The sequence below is a fragment of the Myotis yumanensis genome, unplaced genomic scaffold, assembly GCF_028538775.1.
Source record: "Myotis yumanensis isolate MYYU_CA2020_CCGP unplaced genomic scaffold, mMyoYum1.0.hap1 SCAF_2, whole genome shotgun sequence".
In the NCBI taxonomy this organism is placed as follows: Eukaryota; Metazoa; Chordata; class Mammalia; order Chiroptera; family Vespertilionidae; genus Myotis; species Myotis yumanensis.
The window spans coordinates 56885556-56908244 of NW_027223753.1; the positions used below are offsets into that span (position 1 = coordinate 56885556).

The 22689-nt window shown below is 44.7% G+C and overlaps 1 protein-coding gene across 2 annotated transcripts in view; it reads left to right on the forward strand.

Moving 5' to 3' along the window:
• AK5 (adenylate kinase 5) overlaps positions 1–22689 on the forward strand; it is a 189644-nt gene that overhangs the window by 152118 nt on the left and 14837 nt on the right. For both annotated transcript variants that reach the window (XM_070405402.1, XM_070405403.1), the window contains exons 11-12: positions 19425–19588; positions 21365–21481. In XM_070405402.1, coding sequence (XP_070261503.1) covers positions 19425–19588; positions 21365–21481 — 281 coding nt within the window. The remainder of the gene's footprint in view (positions 1–19424; positions 19589–21364; positions 21482–22689) is intronic.

A 22689-nucleotide genomic window follows, 5' to 3' on the forward strand; every position in this document is an offset into this window, starting at 1 on the left:
TTCTTCTAGGGTACTTACTGGGCTCTGCTTGAAAATTAAGGCTTTGGTTCCAAACACTTCTCGTCAGATGGCAGAATGATGTTTGGGGGCTGTCTTATTATTGCAGGTCAATTTGAGCTCGTGAAAATACTCAGGATGTCATACAGAGCAGTTTTGATGAGTTTTCATAAACAAGAGTCAGTTGATGTCAGTGAAACAAGTGTGGTTTTGTCTAGATGAGAAGATGGCTGGGTTTTTTTTAGTTTTTAAATTATTATCTTGGCCTCTACCAGAGCCACAGTGGAGCTATAGTATTATGTAGTATTAGCAGAGGGTAGAGTGACAGCCTCACTGTTAGTCATAAGATAAAACGAATGTCCTTAAGGCGCTCTCCCCTGGTTTCAAAGTTCCCTTTATTAGAGCCCTTTTGTTAGTTCCCTTTTATCCACAGAAAGGTCTAGACTCCTTAGACTGGCCTTCAAAGCCCTCTCCCTACTGGCCTCTATGTGTCTTTCCCCTTTCCCACTGCACCCCAAGTCTTCCACTCCAACCCCTCCTGCATCATTATTATCTGAATGTTTCTTGCTTTTGGCAATCTCTTTACTTGCACTGTCTTCTCCCCTAGCTAATCATGCCCCAGGAGGGGTTTGAGTCCTAACTCCCTGTGAAGTCTTCTCTAATCACCAGCCTTCCACCCCTGAGCTCCTCCATCCCTCGTGTCTGCATCGCTCATTTAGATGCCCCATAATGACTAGAACAACAAATATTTGTTGGAATAATGAATTCTTTAAGAAGCAGTGTGGTCAGTTTCCATAACAACCGAAACAGCAATTGGAATTCCTGGAATGGAACGGACAAGGAGGCTGCTGCCGTTGCTGTTTGTGGCAGGAGGGTTTTCAGGTTAATTAGGAGCCTCATCAGATGCTCCTTACTCCATGGAGCTGCTACCCCCTCGCTGAAAACAAGCAACATCAACTCCCTCCTTCCACCACCTCTCGCCCTAAGCGGGTGCTATTTTTTGCTCATTTGCAAAATACTTACAGATGGATGTGGGCAATAACACTGACAGTCATCTGAGTGGAGGGAAATGTTCTGGGAAAGTGGCCCAAAGGTGGCACGGATGGACCTTGCTGGCCCTTTGAATGTTTTGAGAATATTACCTCTGTGTTCAGGAAGAAAGCAGCTCAGTTGCTGTTTATAGACACACCTTCCAAAGCTCAGATAAGGGATGTCACAGGATAGAGCCTGGTGATCAAAGGATTGAAAAGGTCTTACGGGCTTTGGTTGTTCACACAAGATAGAGAATTATGCCAATATGTAAGACAGGGACTCGGTCATTACTGGAAATGAAAAATTATCTGGAAAATGTAAAAATACCCTCATTATATCCCACTAATAGGCTCCCAGAGTCTTTCACAACTTTTTCTGGAACATTTCTCCTTTTTTTTTTAATCTCTTGATCACTATCTATTATGGCTTCTTTTTCCCTTGTCTGCTTTTCACAGCCTGCCTATCACCTGAATTCCCATTATTCCTCTTCAAAGCCTTGGTAGTAGTGCTTCAATTTGGAAAATGATCTGACTTTACAGATGAGGTGCGATGCTAATGGCATAATGATCAAGTCATCATTCAATGGCTTGGATTTCAATGTGTTGGGGACACAGATGGCCTTGTGTACCTTGCATTGGTGCTGATAAGCTGCTTTTAAGTAGTAAGCTTTGAGAGGTACTTGTACAGTATTTTTGTGTTATTCTGGGCATTTTTAACCACTGAGCAACTATTCCCATTTATTCCCTGGAGAAAAACTGGAGCAATGAGCATTTTTGTTCAAAACTTAGTATTTCAATGAATAAGTCTAATTTTTAGAGAGTATTTTCTTGGGGCTCAGGTTGAATGTTTTTTTTTGTGGAATTGACTCACGTGTTTGGTTAAATTAAAAAAATAAAAACGAGCCCTAGCTGGTTTGGCTCAGTGGATAGAGCATCAGCCTGTGGACTGAAGGGTCCCAGGTTCAATTTCGGTCAAGGGCATGTACCTTGGTTGTGGGCACATCCCCAGTAGGGTGTGTTCAGGAGGCAGCTGATCTATGTTTCTCTCTCGATGTTTCTGGCTCTCTATCCCTCTCCCTTCCTCTCTGTAAAAAATCAATAAAATATATTTAAAAATAAATAAATAAAAATAAAAACGACTCGGGAAGAAAATAAAAAATAAATCTGATTGAACACTAGCACATACCATGCACTATATATAATACTTCATTTCTTTTTTTGTTGTTAATTCTTACCCGAGGATATTTTTCCATTGACTTTTAGAGAGTGGAAGAAAGGGGGAGAGTCAGAGAGAGAGAAGCATCGATGTGAGAGAGACACATTGGTTGCCTCCTGTACACGCCCAGACCAGGGCTGGGGATCCAGCCTGCAACCGAAGTACATGCCCTTCTCCGGAATCGAACCCAGGAACCTTCAGTCTGTGGGCTGATGCTCTATCCACTGATTCAAACCGGCCAGGGCACTTTATATCTTATTTAGTGCCTGTATCCACTCCATGGAGTCGTACCACCATCCTAATTGTTCAAGTAAGACAGAGAGTTAAATAATTCACTGGTAAGTGATAGGTTGGGGCTTGAAGACTGGGATTTTCTCATTAGCAACAAATGCTGCCAGTTTTTTTTCTTTTTCTTGAAGAAATGGCTTTCTTTCTTTCAAGTTGCTCAGACTTCAAGGCCGATGCTCTAAAAGTGTATGGAGATACGTAGTAAAGAGACCAAAATGTAGGTGAGGCTGCGGGAGTATAGTGGGTGAGGGAAGAGTTTGCCATAATAATTTGAATATGTGCCTCCATTTTCTACTTTCCTTTGCTTTCCTGTATAACTAACAGTGATGTCTGAAAATAAAAACAAAATAACAAGACATCCAATGAACATCAATAAAACAGACCTCTGCATGCCCCAGCCATGCCTCTTCCAATTATGTGAAACTCTACATTAACCTCAAAACAGGAAACGATTTGAATCCATAAAAATATCTGAACCATTTCTGAACCCCCTCCCAACACACACTGATTTCAGAATATGTGCACTGCATCTTTACTGAGAAGACATATCATGGGTGCCTTTCCTGTGAACATTATCCACTGTTCCTCAGTTTTCTCGCCTGCAATGTGGAAGAATGGTAGTACCTGGGTCACAGGGGTGATGTGAGGATGGAATGAGTTAACACATCTGTGCTCTCAGTAAATATTCGACAAGCATTAGCTAACATAACTGTCATACGCTAAGTGAGGGGAGACAACCAATAAGAAAGAGAGGATCCTGCCCTGGTCGGCATGGCTCAGTGGTGAGAGCGTCGCCCCGTGCACCAAGGGGTCTTGGGTCCGATTTCAGGTCAAGGGCATGTGCCTGGGTTGCAGGTTTGATCCCTAGCCCTGGCCAAGGCATGTGCAGGAGGCAACCAACCAACATGCCTCTCCCACGTCCATGTTTCTCTCTCTTCCCCTTCCTCCCTTCCACTCTCTCTAAAAACCAATGGAAAATATATCTTCGGTGAGGATTAACAACAACTTATAATAATAATAACAATAATAAATTTTTTTAAAAGAAAGAGAGGATCCTGAGAAAGGGGGATTAGCAGTGTTTGGAATGAGGATAGGGTACCTATAAGCTGGGGGAACTATAACAGAGGTGAAGAGGGTGGGTGAGTTCCTGTATCTGTTTCTGCTGTCCTTTGTTAAAATTAAACACTCCCTAAGGGGCTGACGCTAAGAGGGGTTTCACCTGGAGCAGAATGGTTGGCTGGGATCAGGGCGAGTGGAAGTGAGGAAGTGTCTCCTGGGCCTTGAAGGTAAGCCTGTCTGAAGGCTGCACTTTCTCCTGTAACACAATCCTGCAGTTTACAGCACAACAACCTGGGTTTTAGTGTAGGAACCGTATCTAGCACTGAGGAATGAAGCAGGATAACAAGCCAGCGGTTCAGGGGACGGTGACTGTTTTAGCTTCCAAACAGTAGCCTTCCCACCCTGGTCCATTGGCTCAGGTGATTGGGTGTCCTCCTCGCTGGTTCGGTTCCTGGCCAGGGCACATGTACATGCCCGGGTTGTGGGCTTGATCCCAGTAGGGGGCATGCAGGAGGCAGCCGACTCTCCCTTTCTCTCCCTCTCTCCCTAAAAATCAATTTTTTAAAATAATTTTATTTTTTTTATTTATTTTTTTAAAATATATTTTATTGTTTTTTTACAGAGAGGAAGGGAGAGAGATAGAGAGTTAGAAACATCGATGAGAGAGAAACATCGATCAGCTGCCTCCTGCACACCTCCCACTGGGGATGTGCCCGCAACCCAGGTACATGCCCTTGACCGGAATCGAACCTGGGACCCCTCAGTCCGCAGGCAGACGCTCTATCCACTGAGCCAAACCGGTTTCAGCTAAAATAATTTTAAATGTAGCATTCCAAAGTGTTTCCCTCTCATTTTGCTCCAAGCTCCAGAAATAAGAGTCTCAGGGCATCTTTTTAACTGTAAATAAATTATATTTAAACCAACCAACAGGTGATCAAGGCTTTAGCATGACAGGTTCCTGTGACCCAGTTAGTATTTTTTCTCGTATTGTCAGGGGCACTGACTAAAGACGTCCCTCATAGCGCTCCCATGCTTTGACAAATGCCTTCTAGCAGAAAGTTGATCACTGTGTTAGGGCCACACACTCGTCCATCCACACCAGCTGAATGACCTCGGGTTAAAATGGAAGGAACCTACTTAGTCCAATGGCATAGTTTCCTGCTTGGACTAACTCTTGTAGTAAATGCATGGGGAACTGGCATGGGCAGAGCAGCATGTAGAATACAATCTTGTTTTCTTGCAAGTCCTCAGCTTGGTCTTGGTGGAGCTATTGAGGCAAGCCCTGAGAGTGCCCCTCCTTCCAACATGTGTTGTTGAAAAAGCAAGAGACTGCTAAGCAGTGAGAAACTTAGCACTCAGTAGACATTCCATATAATTAGAATGAATGAATGAGTGGGTGGTGGGTGGATGGATGGATTGGAATGCAATGTGATGGAGCTCAGATAAAGTGACTGTCCCCAAGTTTCCCAAGCTCAGTTGTGGTAAATAAACACCCATTGTCAAAAATAAGAAACTATTTTATTACTTTTCTATGTGGCTTCTCCAGAGTCACCTCATATCCTAAAATAGCTGCTGGTGCTCCAGCCATTACGCCCTAAGTCCATTAAACAGGAAAGTGGAGTCCTAACCGGTTTGGCTCAATGGATAGAGCGTCAGCCTGCGGCCTGAAGGGTCCCAGGTTTGATTCCGGTCAAGGGCATCTACCTTGGTTGCGGGCACATCCCCAGTGGGGGGCGTGCAGGAAGCAGCTGATCGATGTTTTTCTCTCATCAATGTTTCTAACTTTCTATCCCTTTCCCTTCCTCTCTGTAAAAAATCAATTAAAAAATATATTTTAAAAAAAACAAAACAGGAAAGTGGAAATGGGGGAGAAAGACATCCTTCTTCCCTTTTGGGTCACTTCCTGGATGTTGTATTCACCATTTCTGCTTCTATCCCATTTGTCACAAGGACACTTTCATCTGCAAGGGAGGCTGGTACATGTATATTCCAAATACCCATGTGCCTATTTAAAAAATCGTGAGGTTTAATTTTTTAGAATAAAAGAGAGCATAGAAATTGTGTTTCTACTCTAATTCTCATGTAGGCTTCCTTCTCCTGACAGTGGGAAAAGTGGGTTTGACTTTTGTTTTAAGTTTTGGTTGTTAATAATCGCTAGTAGGACCGAGCTCACCACATGTCCATGGCAGCAACAGGAAGTAGAATTAGGCTGGGCCTCCGAGAGGTGGAGAGTCCACCCTCACAGCCAGGACAGCAGCCCGGCCAGCAGACAGAGGCTGCAGCCCTACTTTGGAACTGCTTCTTCGGGAGCTGCCAGCAGTGCCTCTTGTGCTACGCCCCCCAAGCCCCCGTAATGCCATCCCTCCTCTCTCATGCCCCACTGTGGTGTCAGTGAACTTGGAAGGGACTGTCCTAGCTTTGAGCCCTCGTGGAGGGCACTGGCTACATCTCTTGGTCTCCCCTGCAGATGAGAGGGCTCTTTCTGTTGGACAGCTATTGTCCTTAGGATGGTCTTCCTAAGTCTCCGTCAGAAGTACACATTTTTCATCAAAACGAGATGATGCACCTCATTGCACCTCTTTACACTTAACAAAATACCATGAGCATTTTTCCAAAATTATAAAACAATATCCTATGTCATTTTTTAAAGATTTTTTGTAATTAAACTGAAACACTCAAATCATAAGTGTTTAGCTGGATGGGTTTTCACTCAGTGGACATACCCATCTTCCTAACATGCAGATCAAGCATGAACATAACCAGCATCCCAGAAGGCTCCCTTCAGCCTCTTCTATTCAACGCCCACTGCAAAGAATGCCATAGGTGTGATATTTTTGAACTTTATATGCATGGAGTCATACTGTTTGTATTCATTTGTATGTGTCTTCTTTGAATACATCATTTTAATGACTTCATATTATTCCTTTGTATTGCTATATTACAATTTATTCAGCTTATTCATAATGTGCATTTCCCCCCAATTTTTTGCTTTCATTAAAAATACTGTAATATCTATGCAACAAATAAATTTCTTTTCCTTTAAGATAAATCCATTAATGTGGAAACTTTTAAGACTTTTGACCAATATTACTAAATTGCCCTTCAGAAAGGTGACATCAATTTTGCATTCTCATCACAGCATAGGAGACTTTCAGTTTCTGTGGTGTGGCCCAACATTGAACACAAAACCCCAGGTGTATTCCAACTAACACCCACCAAATATGTCCCTGCCTGTCTTAAATACCCTCACTTTCTTCTACAGTACAAAAATAGGTTGCAAGCACAAATATTCTCCAAGTTCTCTGACAAAAACAAAAACATAGACTGGTAGGGCTGGAAAAGACCTTGAAATTTATCAAGTCCAGTGAGCTTATTTTCAGATGAGAATACAGAAGCCCGAAAGGAGAAATATCAGAGCAGACAGATTCCCAATGAAAATAAAACCAGAAAACAATGTGTAGAGAAAAAGCTGCAAAGAAACAAAACAAAATGTCTTTTTAGCAGTAACCTTCAGAGTCATGAGAATTTTTTTTCCTTTTACTTTTCTGGATTATCTATATCTTTAATAAGGAGCATATATTTCTTTTGCAGTGGAGGAAAACTATGTTCTATGAAGGAAGGAAAAAGAGGAGGGAGAGACTAAGTATGAATAGCCAATTATATTCATTTAATGCATGCCTAAGATCATAGGTGAAAGGCTACAAAATAGGAAATAAGGTGGTTTCATAAGCTTGAGAAGAATCTGGAAGAGACAGAGCAATGAAGTTGAAGAATTCGGAGACCAAAACTAGCAGAGCCAGAGGAGGCAACTTTGGGAGGCTGCAGTCTGTACGTTGGGTGGGTTGTGTCTGGAACAGGCCCTGGAGACCCCTGGGTGAAGAAACAAAGGGCAGGTTTGCAGTGGTGTTTCCTCGTGAGTAGTTCAGAAATCTGGTCTCTGTCCATTTGGGGTGAGGATGGAGACGGGGTGAGGATGGAGATGGGGTGAGGATGGAGATGGGGTGAGGATGGAGAGGGGGTCAGGATGGAGATGGGGTGAGGATGGAGACGGGGTGAGGATGGAGAGGGGGTCAGGATGGAGACAGGGTGAGGATGGAGATGGGGTGAGGATGGAGGTGGGGTGAGGATGGAGACGGGGTGAGGATGGAGATGGGGTGAGGATGGAGACGGGGTGAGGATGGAGAGGGGGTCAGGATGGAGACGGGGTGAGGATGGAGACGGGGTGAGGATGGAGGTGGGGTGAGGATGGAGACGGGGTGAGGATGGAGATGGGGTGAGGATGGAGACGGGGTGAGGATGGAGAGGGGGTCAGGATGGAGACGGGGTGAGGATGGAGATGGGGTGAGGATGGAGGTGGGGTGAGGATGGAGACGGGGTGAGGATGGAGATGGGGTGAGGATGGAGACGGGGTGAGGATGGAGAGGGGGTCAGGATGGAGACGGGGTGAGGATGGAGATGGGGTGAGGATGGAGGTGGGGTGAGGATGGAGACGGGGTGAGGATGGAGTTGGGGTGAGGATGGAGACGGGGTGAGGATGGAGACGGGGTGAGGATGGAGATGGGGTGAGGATGGAGATGGGGTGAGGATGGAGATGGGATCAACATGTTATGAACTGTAGGAGCTCACCCAGCAGTATAGGGCAGAAATGTTGAGAAACCACCACCCGAGTGCCTACCCTTTCGTCTCGCCCAAGACCTGAACCTTCCTTGTCTTCTGTTGATGGGAGAGTTAGAGTTATAAATTCCAATTTCAGAGTTTTTCTTAATTAGACATCTCATATGTCTCACTGTTATTGTGGTAGGTTTTAGCTGACTGATTCCCAAAATCACAGACTGTTGGAGTTGTCAAAACAGAGATGAAATCTCCAGGCTAATAAGTGGTGGGGCCTTATAAGGTTGCCAGATTTAATTAAAAAAAAAACAAAAAACAGGACGCCCTACCCGGTTTTGCTCAGTGGATAGAGCGTCAGCCTGTGGACTGAAGGGTCCCGGGTTCGATTCTAGTCAAGGGCACATGCCTAGGTTGCGGGCTCGGTCCCCAGTGGGGGGCTTGCAGGAGGCAACCAATCAACGATTCCCTCTCATCATTGATGTTTCTATCTCTCCCTTCCTCTCTGAAATCAATAAAAATATATTTTTTTAAAAAAAAAAGGACAACTAGTTCAATTTGAATTTTAGAGAAACAATGACAGTGTTAGTGTAAGTATGTCTCATGCAATGCTGAACTGGATTCCCGTATTTCATCGGGCAACCCTATGGGGCCATGATGGAAGCCCCGCTCCTGGTTGACTAAAGACTGTGCTACATTTCTGAACAACAGCTTTGATTTCCTTACAGGAGAAGCTCTGGAGATTAGCAGTTACCAAGGCAGAGTGCGCCCTAGGGCACCGTTTTTTATCTGCATAATAGATTACCAATTTCACCTACTGCAAATAGTTGTAAGGGTTAAATAAATTATTACAAATGAAACACTGAGAGAAGATACTTATTAGATCAAATATCAAGTCAAAAGCATTGTGAACCAGGTATCTTTATCTGAACAGTCTGCAATGACAACTCAAACAGGTTTGTCTCTGACCCACTCCGTTGGTACCAAATAGGCCACAGTCTCCCTCCTATTCTCTCTGGTCTGATGCTGAGAAAACAGAAAGTTCACTTCATCTGCAAGGGAGAGGATGGCTCTGCTATTGGTAAGGCAATGAGGATTTTTATCCACCATCATTTTATCCAGTATTCATTTATGATAGAACCATTATCTCAGCATTATTACATTGTAAATATTAAATACCAAAAAGACTCCCTGCAGTGACCACTGGGAGTTCACAGCAAATTGCTTTCCTTAGATTTTCTAGTCTAGAAGTTCCAAATCGAGCTAATAATCAGAATCACCAGGGGAATTTTCTTGAAGATCATCTCTTTATTATGAAAATATTTCAAACATTCAGCAAAGCTGAAAGAATTTTATAGTGAACACTTGTATATCCACCACCTAGATTCTACCGTTAACATTAACTTGTCTCATCACAAATCGGTCCTTCTATCTGTCCAGTTTCTTTACCCTTACACATTTCAAAGTAAATTGCAGATATCTGTATATTTTCTCTGGGGAACTTTCTAAAACTGTAAATTCCCAGGCTTCAACCCTAAAGGTTCACAGATTGACTGACTCAGGAATGTTTTTAATACCCCAGGTGATTCTGATACACAGACAGTTTGGGGAGAGTATCAGTCAAAAGAAGTTAAGTTCTACTGTAGTAACAAGTAAGCCTTCCTAAAAATCTCTGTGGTGTAGGACAACAAAGATGTTTCTTCTTCCGTTTCCTCCTCTCCCTCCTCCTCCTCTTCATGTTCTTACTCTGAATTAATGCTACGGGTTCATCGACAGTTGACTGGCCTTCACTCTGATGACCATACTGATTGAGTCCCTACTATCTAAGTCATTGCCAGTATCATGGCAAAGAGAAAAGATACTTGGAAAACCTTATACTAGCAAAAAACAAACAAAACAAAAAACCTCTGCCTACATATGATACATATCTACCTCTGCCCACATTTTATTAGCCAAAGCAAGTCACTTGTGAAATCAAGTTCAAAATCATGGGAATGAATAATCTTTCCTCAGAAAGGAGCACTATGGAAGGGAAGCTGGAATATTTAGGAAAAGTATACAAAATAACACAAGAAATCCCTAATTTATTCCAGACTCTTCAATTCAGATACAACCAAAGAAACAAGGTGACTCTCTCAAGATCACTCAGCTAGTCCAGTGCAGGAATGATGCAGAAACAAAGTCTCCTCGTTTCTAATGTCATGTATAGGGCTACCTCCCTGAAGCTCCCAGATTGTTCATCATTCATTCATTCATTCATTCATTATCTACTATTACGTGCCCACCATACATCAGGCATTGATAAATAGGACACAGGCCCTGCCATCAAGAAGTTTCCAGTCCCATATAAAGTTCTTTCATATAACCTTCAGCTGACCCTATCACTGGACTATTTCATCCTATCATCAAATAACCTGAAGCAGCAATACATTTCAGACTAATAGAGATACTGTCTGAGGATAAAGGTCTATTTTTCTTCACTTTTTCCAGTCAGCGACAGTCAATTCCTAGCAACAGCCTGCTGAAACTTGGCATGGAGATGCAGCTCTCCCCAGAGAGAATGTTTAAAGAGACTGACTCATGGGCCCACCGTGGATGAGGATCATTCCTAGGGCTCAATCAGCTCATGATCTGATGGCCTAATAGGTTTCCTCTGGAAGGAATCATTTAATCATGAAATCCTGAACCCATCCTTGGCACCCATTTTCATTTAGAGAGAAAGAAATATTTCAAGGGTTAGAAATCTGATGGATTTTTTTAAAATAACTCTGAGGACTATCTAAAAATAGGATTGTTTGATTTGCAAAAGATATTTGATACCTCCACAAGCTATCACTGTGAAGACCAACCATCCTTAAAGATGTTAAAATAGTGTCACAATATAAAATGCTGTGTCTAATCTTTATAGAAGCAAAGTTATAGATTCCAATTTCAGAGTTGAAGGATAGTTAAGCCTCACTAACACTGGCTGCCTTATTTAACAAATAATCATCATGATGCTTATTGAGTGTTACACTATGCCAGCTACTGTAAAGCAACTCACATGTATTACCTCATTTTGTCCTCACAACAAATAGGCATTAGAATCATCCCTATTTTGTAATTGAAGAGGTTGAAGCTCAGAGAGGACAAGTAATTAGATCAAAGTTATCTAACCAGATAAAGGTCTGAGATGTGAACCTGGAACTCGAGTCCTTTGGTCCAGTGTTCCTCTTATGTAAAAGGGAATAGAGTTGTCATTTCGTTTTTGTGGGGCCACACAGCTCCTCGGCATTGCCTGTGGCACTATGCAAGGTTCTGTGGGGATCCCAACATAAAGCCGTTTCTACTCTGTGTGCTTCACCCTGGCAAAGGAAGGAAGAGAATGTAGTTAAACCGTGTGTCCTGGCAGCCAGGGGAAGAGAGAATTTCAAGATGTCTATGGTGTCAGATGGTGTTAAATGCTACTAAAGAATCAAAGATGGAAAAGACTAGAAGAAGGTCATTAAATAATGTGACAATTATGCAATCACTGTTGAACTTAAAAAAATCAATTTCAGAGAGTGATGAGGTTAGGGGGTAGCTTGCAAGAGTAAAAGGACTGTTTCATCCTCTCATCAAATAACCTGGAGCAGCAATACATTTCAGACTAATAGAGATACTGTCTGAGGATAAAGGTCTATTTTTCTTCACTTTTTCCAGTCAGAGACAGTCAATTCCTACCAACAGCCTGCTGAATATATATATATATATATATATATATATATATATATATATATATATCCATCCTGACTCAATCTCCATCTTCACCCCATCTCCGTATAGTGTATATATATATATATATATATATATATATATATATATATCACATTATTATTATATACTGTGAAAAGTGCTATGAATGAAAATGCTACAAGAGCCAAAGCAGAGAAGTTGGCCTTAGGCTGAATAGTTGTATAAAGTCTTCCAAATAGGAGAAAGAAGGAATAGAAGAAACATATATGTTGGAAATGTTGAGGAAAGAGATCATCTTCACCTTCTTAGTGAATAGGAAGACTAAAAATGTGTAAGAGTGAGAGGAATAAGACTATGAGTATTTAAGGACAATAGGACAATGGGGAAATGTATTAGAATCCATCCATGGACATCCAATTTAGTATCAGCAAAAGAGAGATATATTTGCCAAGAAGCATTAAAAGCTATAATGAAATTAGGTAGTATGACCCAGTTGGCCTGATTTTCTGACTTGCTCAAGGAATTCTTAGCAACCCAGAGTAGATGCATATAAAGTAAATGGTGGGTTGGGCAGAGAGAGCCGTCTTATGGTTCTCGGGGAAGCACAATATAATTCAAAGGGAGCAAAGGATTCAAAGTTACTAGGAAAGGCCTTGTGTCCAGCTGGACAGGGAAGTAAGTGGAACCCAAAGGACGTGGACCACAGTGAGGGCACAGAGAACAGAGAACAGTTGAAAAGAAGTGAGGTCAAGGAAAAAGAGAGAGGGGGAAGAAGATGTGAACAGAGAGAGAGGATAGACGGGCGTGATGATGAACACTCATGTTCAGCCAAATCAATAGGGAGCTAAAGTTGTGTCAGTGATGGTCATTGGTGCTGAAGAGGTTTAAAGAATGCTGAGGCTGGGGTGAGGTGGGAATGAAGGCCTGGAGAGCTTAGCTGACAGCAATCAGAACCCAGAGAATGCTGTGCCTTATAGGAAACTTTGAGTTTTCTAAACCAGATACATATGTTTGCAGGTACACACACGCACGTACACACATATATATCTTACCTGTAAGTGGTCTGGACATCTTGAAGTGATGGCTAGTCCCCAGACTTATTGTTAGATTATATTTCTTTCAAACCACGATATGCTGGATGACAGCCTACAGATGTAACTCAGGAAGAGTTAGAGGCCTGAGTAACTTCCTCTCATTTATCAAGTACCAATTTCTTGGAAAAGAGATAGAACAAGGGAAATTTTCAATGAGATTTGGGACAAAGGGACAGATTTCAGAGACTTTTCAAATGTAGACTCAACTTTTCAAAGTTGCTTAGCAACTGGTTGGGTATGGGAGATGAGGATGAAGGAGAGGCAAGAGGCAAGTGTATAAAGTGGCAAAGAGTTGGTGCTTGCTCCCTCCACCCATTTTACAGACGAGAAAACTAAAGCTCAGAGAAAATAAAAGACTCATCCATAGCCACATGATTAACAAGTGTCAGAGCCAGGGTTTGTTGCTAGATCCATCTGTCCTGTGCATTTCCCACGGAGGCAGGTTAGTAAGAAGCTAGGAAATTCCTTGACAAGTGGAATGAGGAAACAGAGACAGATAGTAAACAAAGACCTAGCCAGCTAATAAATCACAAGATCGCATCTCCCCTAACCAAGGATACTTACCCCTCTCCTCCCCAATTAGAGCGTGAGTAGCTTAGACACCCTAGTCAGGGAAATAGATAACAGAGATCCAGTTGATGCCATTGGTGCAACCAAACCCCAGAATGGATGAAGTCAGGGGAACAAGTAACAAAAACCCAATTAGAACCAGACAAATCCAAGATAAAAGTAAAACAGTGAAACTGACCAGAGAATGATCCCAAACTCCCCTATATATATGCTCATCCTGATGCATAAGCATATCAAAGGACACAGCCAGAAAGTTGTTGAATAGTCTGTTGAGACCCTCCCCTGAAACCTCCCCTAAAACTCCTACCTTTAGAAAACAGATAAAAAACCTTTAAGACAAAGGATGCCAGTGCACACAACCCCCTTGAGCATGCCCACGCCCTCTCTCCTTTCCTCAGGAGTGTATCTTTGCTTTCTTTCTCCTGAGCTCTAAAGGTTCCCATGAGACTTGCAACCAGGGGAGCAGCAGACAGCAGCAGCTCATCCAGAGCTAACCCTCTGAACCTGTCTCCCAAGCCTCTCCTTTTGCCTCTGTAACCTGTTTCCTGAGTCCATGAAGCCCAACATGGCTCACTTCTATGACTGTGACTTCCTTTCCTGGGTCTAGGCAGCCCAGCCTTAACTCACTCCTGTTACAGTGATCTTGCCACTTCTATCTTAAGCCCTTACTTTGTTTCACTGTCCCAGCGTTAATAAACCTACTCTCAAAATCACCTGAACTCGTATTATGAAAACTTCCCTGCACAAAGTCAAGAACCCACACATTCCAGACTATGCTGGGCAGACCCACCTCGGTCCCAGTCCCTTTCTAGTGACACCATTATGTCTTACTCCTTCCCTCCAGCCATTCTCTGAGGGACTCTGCCAGGTTCCACAACCCTTTACTGAATATACCAAGCTCAGTCTTATCCCCTTCTCTTCCACATTTTCCCTGTGTTGGCAAAGGTCCTTGTGCATGCTCATCAACCACCCTTCCCCTGCCTGGGCGCGGAGTCTCTCCCGGGGCTCCTACAGTAGTATCACAGCCTTATCACACTCTGTGACACTGGGTTCACCTGTCACCTTCCCATTAGACGGTGAGTTCTCTGATGGAAAACACAGCACCCCTGAGTCTGTTTATTCCCAGCACTCAGCACAGTGTCTGACCTACTAGTATACTCGCTGCCCAACATGTTTGTCACATGAAGAGCTGTATTACTAGGCCTCATGCTTAATTCCAGGTTGCATCCTACAGCTAATAAGATACAATAAAATGTCCACAGAGGACATTGTAACCTGCTCTCTGCCATTACTATTTAAAATCTTCAAAAATCAAAACATAACAGAAACCTACATACATGCATTTGTTTGGATCGGGGCTTAGCTGCTGACCTGCCTGACATTGCTATTTGTTTGGGCTCGCTTTGTGAGCACAGAGAGTCCTGGAACACCCCAGCCTTGCCGTTTCACCCGCTTTACCCTGAGGCCAAGCACCCTGCAACAGTTGCCTAGGAGCGGGAGGTCTTCTCTTGTGGGGCCCAGCTAATGAACCCAGGAGCCGGCTCCTAAGAAAGAGTTACTCCAGTAAATACAAAGCACCCTGGAAACGGGCTCGGGTGGGCAGGCGAGGTGAGGCCGCTGGTTTCAGTTCCTCGAGAATGCTTGAGTGAGGATACAGACATGGCCCTTCCCTCCCTTCCTCCCTCCCACCCTCTATCCCTCCCTCCCACCCTCCATCCCTTCCTCCCTCCCTCCTTCCTTTCTTGCTTCCTCACTTCCCTCCCTTTCTCCTTCCCTCCCTCCCTTCCTTCCTCCCTCCCTTCCTTCCTTCTTTCCTTTGTTGGTGCAGTGCTGAGGGAACCTTAGGGGGAAATAATACGCTCAGCTGTGAAGTGGGAGTTGACAGTATTTTCCCTCTCACAATATAGCACCTTTGGCCTCCCCTGACAAAAATGTTAAATTACACTGGAGGTTGACAATAAAGATTTTTCACTTTTTTTTTTGGAAGTGTTGACAGACCCCTTTAAAATGGAATCTCATATTCCACACTCTGTGGGTCACAGGATGCTGTATTGAGTATAGGTTTGCTTTAGGGGTTAAGCCTTGAGCAATGAAATGATACCCTGAAAACCAGTGAAATGACATCAGTGTGACAGCCCCTCATCTGCTATCGATTATCTTGTCACCAGAAGACACAGACTGCTCATCATGATATGTGGCACCTCAAACATTTTTTCCCATGCAACCAATTATCCTGGAAGAATATCAAGGCCCCATTGGTTTTTATTTTAAAAATAGAGGCCCGGTGCACAACATTTGTGCACTCGTGATGAGGTGGCGCTCAGCCTGGCCTGCACCCTTTAGCAGTCCAGGAGCCCTAAGGGGATGTCCGACTGATAGCTTAGGAGATGGCCTAAGCTATCAGTCGGACATCCTTAGTGCTGCCGTGGAGGCGGGAAAGGCTCCCACCACCACCACTGCGCTTGCCAGCTGTTAGCCCGGCTTCGGGTTGAGCGGTGCTCCCCCTGTGGGAGCACACTGACCACCAGCAGGCAGCTCCTGTGTTGAGCGTCTGCCCTCTGGTGGTCAGTGCGTGTCATAGCGACTGGTCATTTCACCATTCAGTTGATTTGCATATTACCCTTTTATTATACAGGATCATAAGTTAAAGCCTCGAAGGCATGCAAGTGACAGTGTATGAAAACTCATATTCCTACTAGCAGTTGTTGGGCCATACCGCAGTGATGAAAATCACTTTGTTTTCCAGTTAGGAGCCACGGGAAGAATCACGGCATTGTGTAGATTACTTACAACTCCACGGTGCCTGCACCATTTGGCCAAAGAATGCTAAGAATTTGCAGCTGCTGCTCCCACAAGAGGTTCCTAAGGGTACCAGCTGGTGTTTAACACCCAGCTGTTGTTAATTTGAGCTGAAGATTTTTAATTGTTTTTCTGTTGAGATTTGTTAAATAACATTTTAGAGGACTAAAACTATAATAGCTGTATTAGCAGGACGCTGAAAGAGAAAAAATAACTGGAACGCGGCATTTTGGCCTGGTAAGCCGAGTTCGAAAATATCTTTTCCACATGACTGGCTTCCAGCCATCCCAGGAAAGGAGTTTCTAGGTAAATCGGTCAGGAGCTCAGCCCCGTGTTCCCCTTACTCATTTATCTGGAAGCTCTTCTTCTCTGAGTGGCCTTCTCTTGTTTCTATTATCTCAGCAGACGGGAGCCATAGTGCTTGGAGCAAACAGCATTAGCTGGCAAGCACCTGGTCCTAAGTGGCCAGCCTCTGTCATCGCTGTTTCCCCGTGACATCTAGCCCACCCATGACCACACGGAGGGATCTAAACCCTCCCCACATGGCTTAGGCAGCTGTGTGGATGAGCAGATGATAGAAAACGTGGCCTTTCCTTTATTTCCACCAAGGCCACGGGGAGGGAATGAGAGGCCCTTCTACTGAGGAGAAACAATAACTGATGTTGTCCCTCAAAAGGGAAGTTGCCAAATATCCCAAGCAAGAGCTTTGGATGTGAAGAGAGGGCCCGGAAAGCTGGAGATGAGCCATAAATCCTCACTGCCATATGAAAATATCAATCGTGCTTTGCATGTTAATGTTCAATATTCTCTTTACCAAGAAAACCTGGATTCATCAGGTGTAATGGAGCACCTACTGTGTGCAAGGTGCTGTGCTAGTGGGGAACCTGGAGACCAAGTGTAAGCCAGGCCCAGGGCACCCAAGTGCTATGTAAACCAGTCACTTTACCAGTGGCAAGGGTCAGAGGGCTGATTTATGGCAGAAGGGATGACCTTCCAGGCTGAGGACCTCGAAGCGCAAAAGCACAGTGGCCTGGAAAAGCGCATCTTATTGAAGGGACAGTAGGTGGTGGGACATGACAGCATTGGACAAGGGTAAGAAATGAGAAAAAAGTTGGAGAGGTTAATGCAACCAGAGTCTGGCTGGTTGAATGTCCCTCTACGGAGTTCAGATTCTATGCTGCGGGGACTGGGAAGCCATTCAATTCTATGGAGCTGGGAAGTGACATGCTTTTCAGGCGAATCATCCTGCTAGCAGGTGTGCTGTGAGGCTGAGCACCTGAGCTCCAGCGGGGAGGAGAGGAAGAACACCCTGGAGAGCCAGAGTCCGGGCTTCAATCCTAGACCTGCTACTTACCGGCCTGAGGCAGTTGAGTTACCTTCACTATGTCTCTGCTTCCCCATCTGTAAAATGGGGATAAGAACAGCGCCTGATGCTTAAGGCTGTTTCAAATCGATGCACATAAAATGCTTAGAGCAGTGACTGGCACAGTAAGCTCTAGGCCACGGTTAGCTATTATTACTTTCAGATGTAACATCCTACAACTTAGCAACTAGTTGCCATTGGGGAGGCAAGGGAACGAGTTGAAGGTGTAATGCTCATCAAAGGAACCTGGCAGATACCCAGAATTAATAACAATAACTAGAAAACAGCAGAAAATCACATCGAGGGACATTACAAAGGAACTTTATAATCTTCAAAGTGTCAAGGATATATAGTGACAGGAGATTTGACTTTGGGTAGAGAGCACATGGTGCGATATACAGATCTTATAGAAACCCACACCTAAAACCTATATGTTCATGTTGACCAATGTCACCCCAATAAATTTAATTTTTTTAAAAAGTGTTGAGGAGCCCAGCCAGCGTGGCTCCGTTGTTGAGTGTCGACCTTTGAACTAGGAGTTCACCATTCAATTCCCAGTCCAGGCACACGCCCAGGATGCGGGCAATCCCCGGTGGGTGGCATGAAGGAGGCAGCCAATCAGTGATTCTCTCTCATCATTGATGTTTCTCTCTCCCTCTCCTTTCCTCTCTGAAATCAATATATATAATATTTTTTTTAAGTGTCGAGGAAACACAAAGGAACTGTTCTATCCTATAGGACACCAGAAAGACATGACAACTAAAGGCAACACCAGACTTAGAACTTGATCCATTGGCTTCCAAAGACACTGTTGGGACAATTGAGATAATTCCACTGACATTTGAGTGGGGTCTGAAGATGTAGCTATGAGAAGCCTGTGCTTGGCTCCTTTTTCAAAAGAAATGACACGAAGTGTCCTGTAGTGTGAGGCATCAGGTGGGCAACTTATGCCCAGATGTTTCAGAAAGCTTTCTGTACTCTGCTTGTAAGTCGTCTGTAAGTTGGCAGTTGAAAAGGAGAGCAATTTATTTTTAAATGAAGAGCTAGCATTTGTTGAGCATCTCTCTGTATTAGACACCGTGGCGGTGCTGTCACATGAGCAGATCGGTTCCCCAGGAAACTTGTCTGACTTGCATCTCTACCCAAAGGGCACCCCTCTCCCCTCCCCTGAGACGCCCGGCCTGAGCTCCTCCCACCGGACCACCGGCCACTGCACTCACTGCCTGTGGTTTGTCTGTGATGCCTGCGCCCTCCTTGGGCAGTAAGCTCTTTGAGGGCAAGGACTGTAGCCCATTCTCCATGTGTCCACATCGCCCCACACAGCTCCTGGTAAATCACAGTGCTCAGTGTATGCTCAGTGAATGAAGCACTGAGGCTTGTCCACCATGGTGAGTACAGTCAAAAATGAGCCCTGGCCGGTGTGGCTCGGTTGGTTGGGTGTCCTCCTGTGCACAGAAACGTTGCCCATTCAATTCGGGTTTCAGGTTCAATCCCCGGGCACGGGTGTGCAGGAGGCAGCCAAGTCAATGTTTCACTCTCACATCCATGTTTCTCTCTCTCCTTTCTTCTTCCTCTCCCTCTTCCTTTCCCTTCTTCTCTCTCAAAATATCAACTAAAAAATCTTTTTTAAAAAGATCTGAGGCACCAGACATGGGATGCATGTCTGATGCGTGACTTCTTTCCAGGTGGCCCGGGCTCTGGCAAAGGCACGCAGTGTGCAAAGCTGGTGGAAAAATACAGATTCACACACCTCTCCACTGGTGAGCTCCTGCGTCACGAGCTGTCATCAGACTCGGAAAGAAGCAAATTGATCAGAGACACCATGGAACGTGGAGACCTGGTGCCCTCCGTAAGCAACAGCTGCCTCCCCGGCTGGGGGGATATTATGGGGTGTTGCCTTTAGTCTAAGCTGCTGGAACAGAGGAGCCCAAAAGGACAAGGGCTGTATTCGAGTTCTCTCTGCGGAGCCGGCAGAGGCAGGCAGGAGATGCATGTTGTCCAGGCCCGGGTTCCTTCTGTCTTGTTGCCCTGCCAGCTCCTTGTCTCACCTTTTCCCCCAAACTGGTCCCACTTTAGAACTGAAATATGTAAAGCAGAGATGAAGCATGGTACAGCAAAACCTAGGAATACAACCCTCTGTAAAAGAGAAAATAAAGTTTCCATTAATGTGGGAGGTATGATAGCATTGTCTTGAACTTTGGTATCTTCCTTGTGTAGTTTAAGAATATGTATCTCTTTTACGTATTGTTGTTTATATGTGTTTTTTCAAGTCGCCATCTATTTCTGAGAAGCTGGATGCCATGGGTGTCAAAAACCATTAATTCCTCCCACGCCAAGTCCCAGGGTCTGTAACTGGGCCTGAGCTCACGGAGCTTTATGCTCCTCCTTGGCCAGCTGCATTGCCAGGAAGACAGAATGGCTCTCGTCGAAAACAACAAACCGCTGCAATTGCCTCTTAGCTGGCTTCCTTGTGGCCACTCCTCCCTACAGTTCACTCTCTTCACAGCAAACAGAATGATTTCTTGAAAGTGTTTATCAAATTGTATTATTCCCTTCCCAGCATCTTCAGGTGGCTCCCCGCCACAATTAAAATAAAATCCAGAGTCCTTCCCCTGGCTCTGTTCCCACCACTCGCCTTGCTCACACCCACCAGCCACCGTTCCTCCCACAGGCCAGGCTGTGCCTGCCTCAGGGCCTTTGCACCTGCTATGTCCTCAGCCTGTGTGCTTTTCCTTAACATATGCACATAGATGCTCCTTTACTTCACCCAGATCCCTACTTTAATGTGGCAATTTATCAAAGAGGCCTCCCTCACCACCCGTATCTCTTAGCCCTGCTTTAATTTTGTCCCCAGTGGTTCTCTCTAGCTGACTGTTACTTATTTGTTCATCTATTATCTGTCTTCCTCACTAGTATGTCAACTTCACAAGGAGTTAATTTCCCATTATCTAGGGATAGTTTCTGACCACCCTGTGGTGCCTGCATTCTCCGAGACCCTGCCCAAAGCCGGGGGAGCTGGGGAGCCAGGGAACAGGCTGGGGGCATTGCTCCTGCGTCCCTTCCCAAGCTTCCGTACATCTCTCCTCCTTTACTTGCCATAGGCACAGGTCCTATCTACGTTTCTAACAGAGAAAGTGCTGTTGCTAGAAAATGCTACTTCATAGCTACCTAAAATCTTCTCAAGTTACTGGCTGTCAAATCTAATACCTTTGCTGGTAAAAATCAACAGTATGTTTTGCCTAGTTTTAAACTGCCCTTCTGCCTAATTTATGGGGTGCTGCCATGTGAAATGTGGCCACTATATTTTATCTCATCTAAGATGCCATTATTTTAAGACACCCCAGTAAAATATAACCAGTAAAAATATACCAGTAAGAAAAAAACGCTAACAATTAAATTATGCCCAGCACTGATTGTAAGATACCTACCCATTTCAAAGACATTAAAATGTGTGTCAGGGAGAGAATGAGGCTTAGAGTTGATGAGAAACAGCATATTTCTGTCCGTTGTTAATCCTTTCTGACCCACCCTCCCTCTGGGCTGGGCTGACAGAGGAGCCCTCAGACCCTGCAGGCGTTGCTCTGGGAGGAGCTCAGTCCTGACCCCGTCCCTCCCTCCGCTGCAGGGCATCCTTCTGGAGCTGCTTCGGGAGGCCATGGTGGCCAGCCTGGGCCACACCACGGGCTTCCTGATCGACGGCTACCCTCGGGAAGTGAAGCAAGGAGAAGAGTTCGGGCGCAGGGTAAGTGTCCTTTTGGGGATTATCCCAGGAGAGACGTGTGGGATGTCACTGCGGTTGGGAGATAAATTCAAAGTCTCTTGCCTTCCCAATGACATGAATCAAAACTTTCAGTTACAAATGGCAGAAACTCACACAAAGTCGCAAAAAAAGAAGAAGAAAGGGAAGGGATGGTAGTGATGGAGTTATCGGCTCAAGTAGCTAACCGGCCTAGGAGAGGCTCACTGCATATCCAAATTAGTTTATCCATCATCGGACTTCTCCCAGCTCTTGGATTGTCCTTCCTTTGTGTTGGCCTCATTTTCTTCCTGTTCCAGGCTTATCTTCCACCATCTAAGTGACCTCACAGAAAATGGTTTCTATCTGCCAAAGGGTCCAACAAAAGCACCCCGGGTTGTGTTTCTTTATCCTGGGTTATTAGGTCACAGGCCCATCACTGAACCACTCACTGCGGCCAAGGGGGAGATGGGAGGGCTGCTGGTGGAATCCCCAAGAATATCCCCATCCCACCTGGAGGACCAGGGCAGAAACTAGAAGGGAGGAGGGAGAATGGGCACCACACATACTGAGAAAGAGAAGGAACAGCAGGAATGCCCTTAGAAGAAGGCAGGGGAATGGACAGGCAGATTCAAAATATGCCATGGACAGGTGTGCCATTTCATTACTGAACTCACGACCTTCTACCAAAACCGTTTTTTACATTCTGCTCGGAGGAGTTTGCAAAGATCCAGCGTGATATTAATCTGTCCCTGGGTACAGTACATTTAGAAGATTCTAATACCAATCAGGCTTGTGTGCAAAAGAACACATACAACCTTTAAACTTGACCAGAACAACAAAGATGCTGCAAAGACAGATGAGCTGTTATTGATTCGTGCCCTGCAGGGACCCAGCATTTGTGCAGCCCCTCCAAATTACAGGCAGGTGATTAATTTGAAAGTTGGCAAAGACAAGTACTGACATCTGCTTTTCTCCAGAGATTCAGAGCCATCAGCCTGGTTGAGAGCCTAGTGAACATTTCCTGTACACCCATCACGCGTGCAACTCCTCCAGGCCTGTGATTGGTTTTAACCACTCACCAGCCTTTCTGTATCAGAGATGGATATGCTTGATGCATGGGACCATCTGTTGCCCAAAAGAAATCCAGTTCAGTCGGTTAGTTAGGCTGCACTTTCGCATACCTGTCACTGACCGAGTTCTCTGAGATGTGA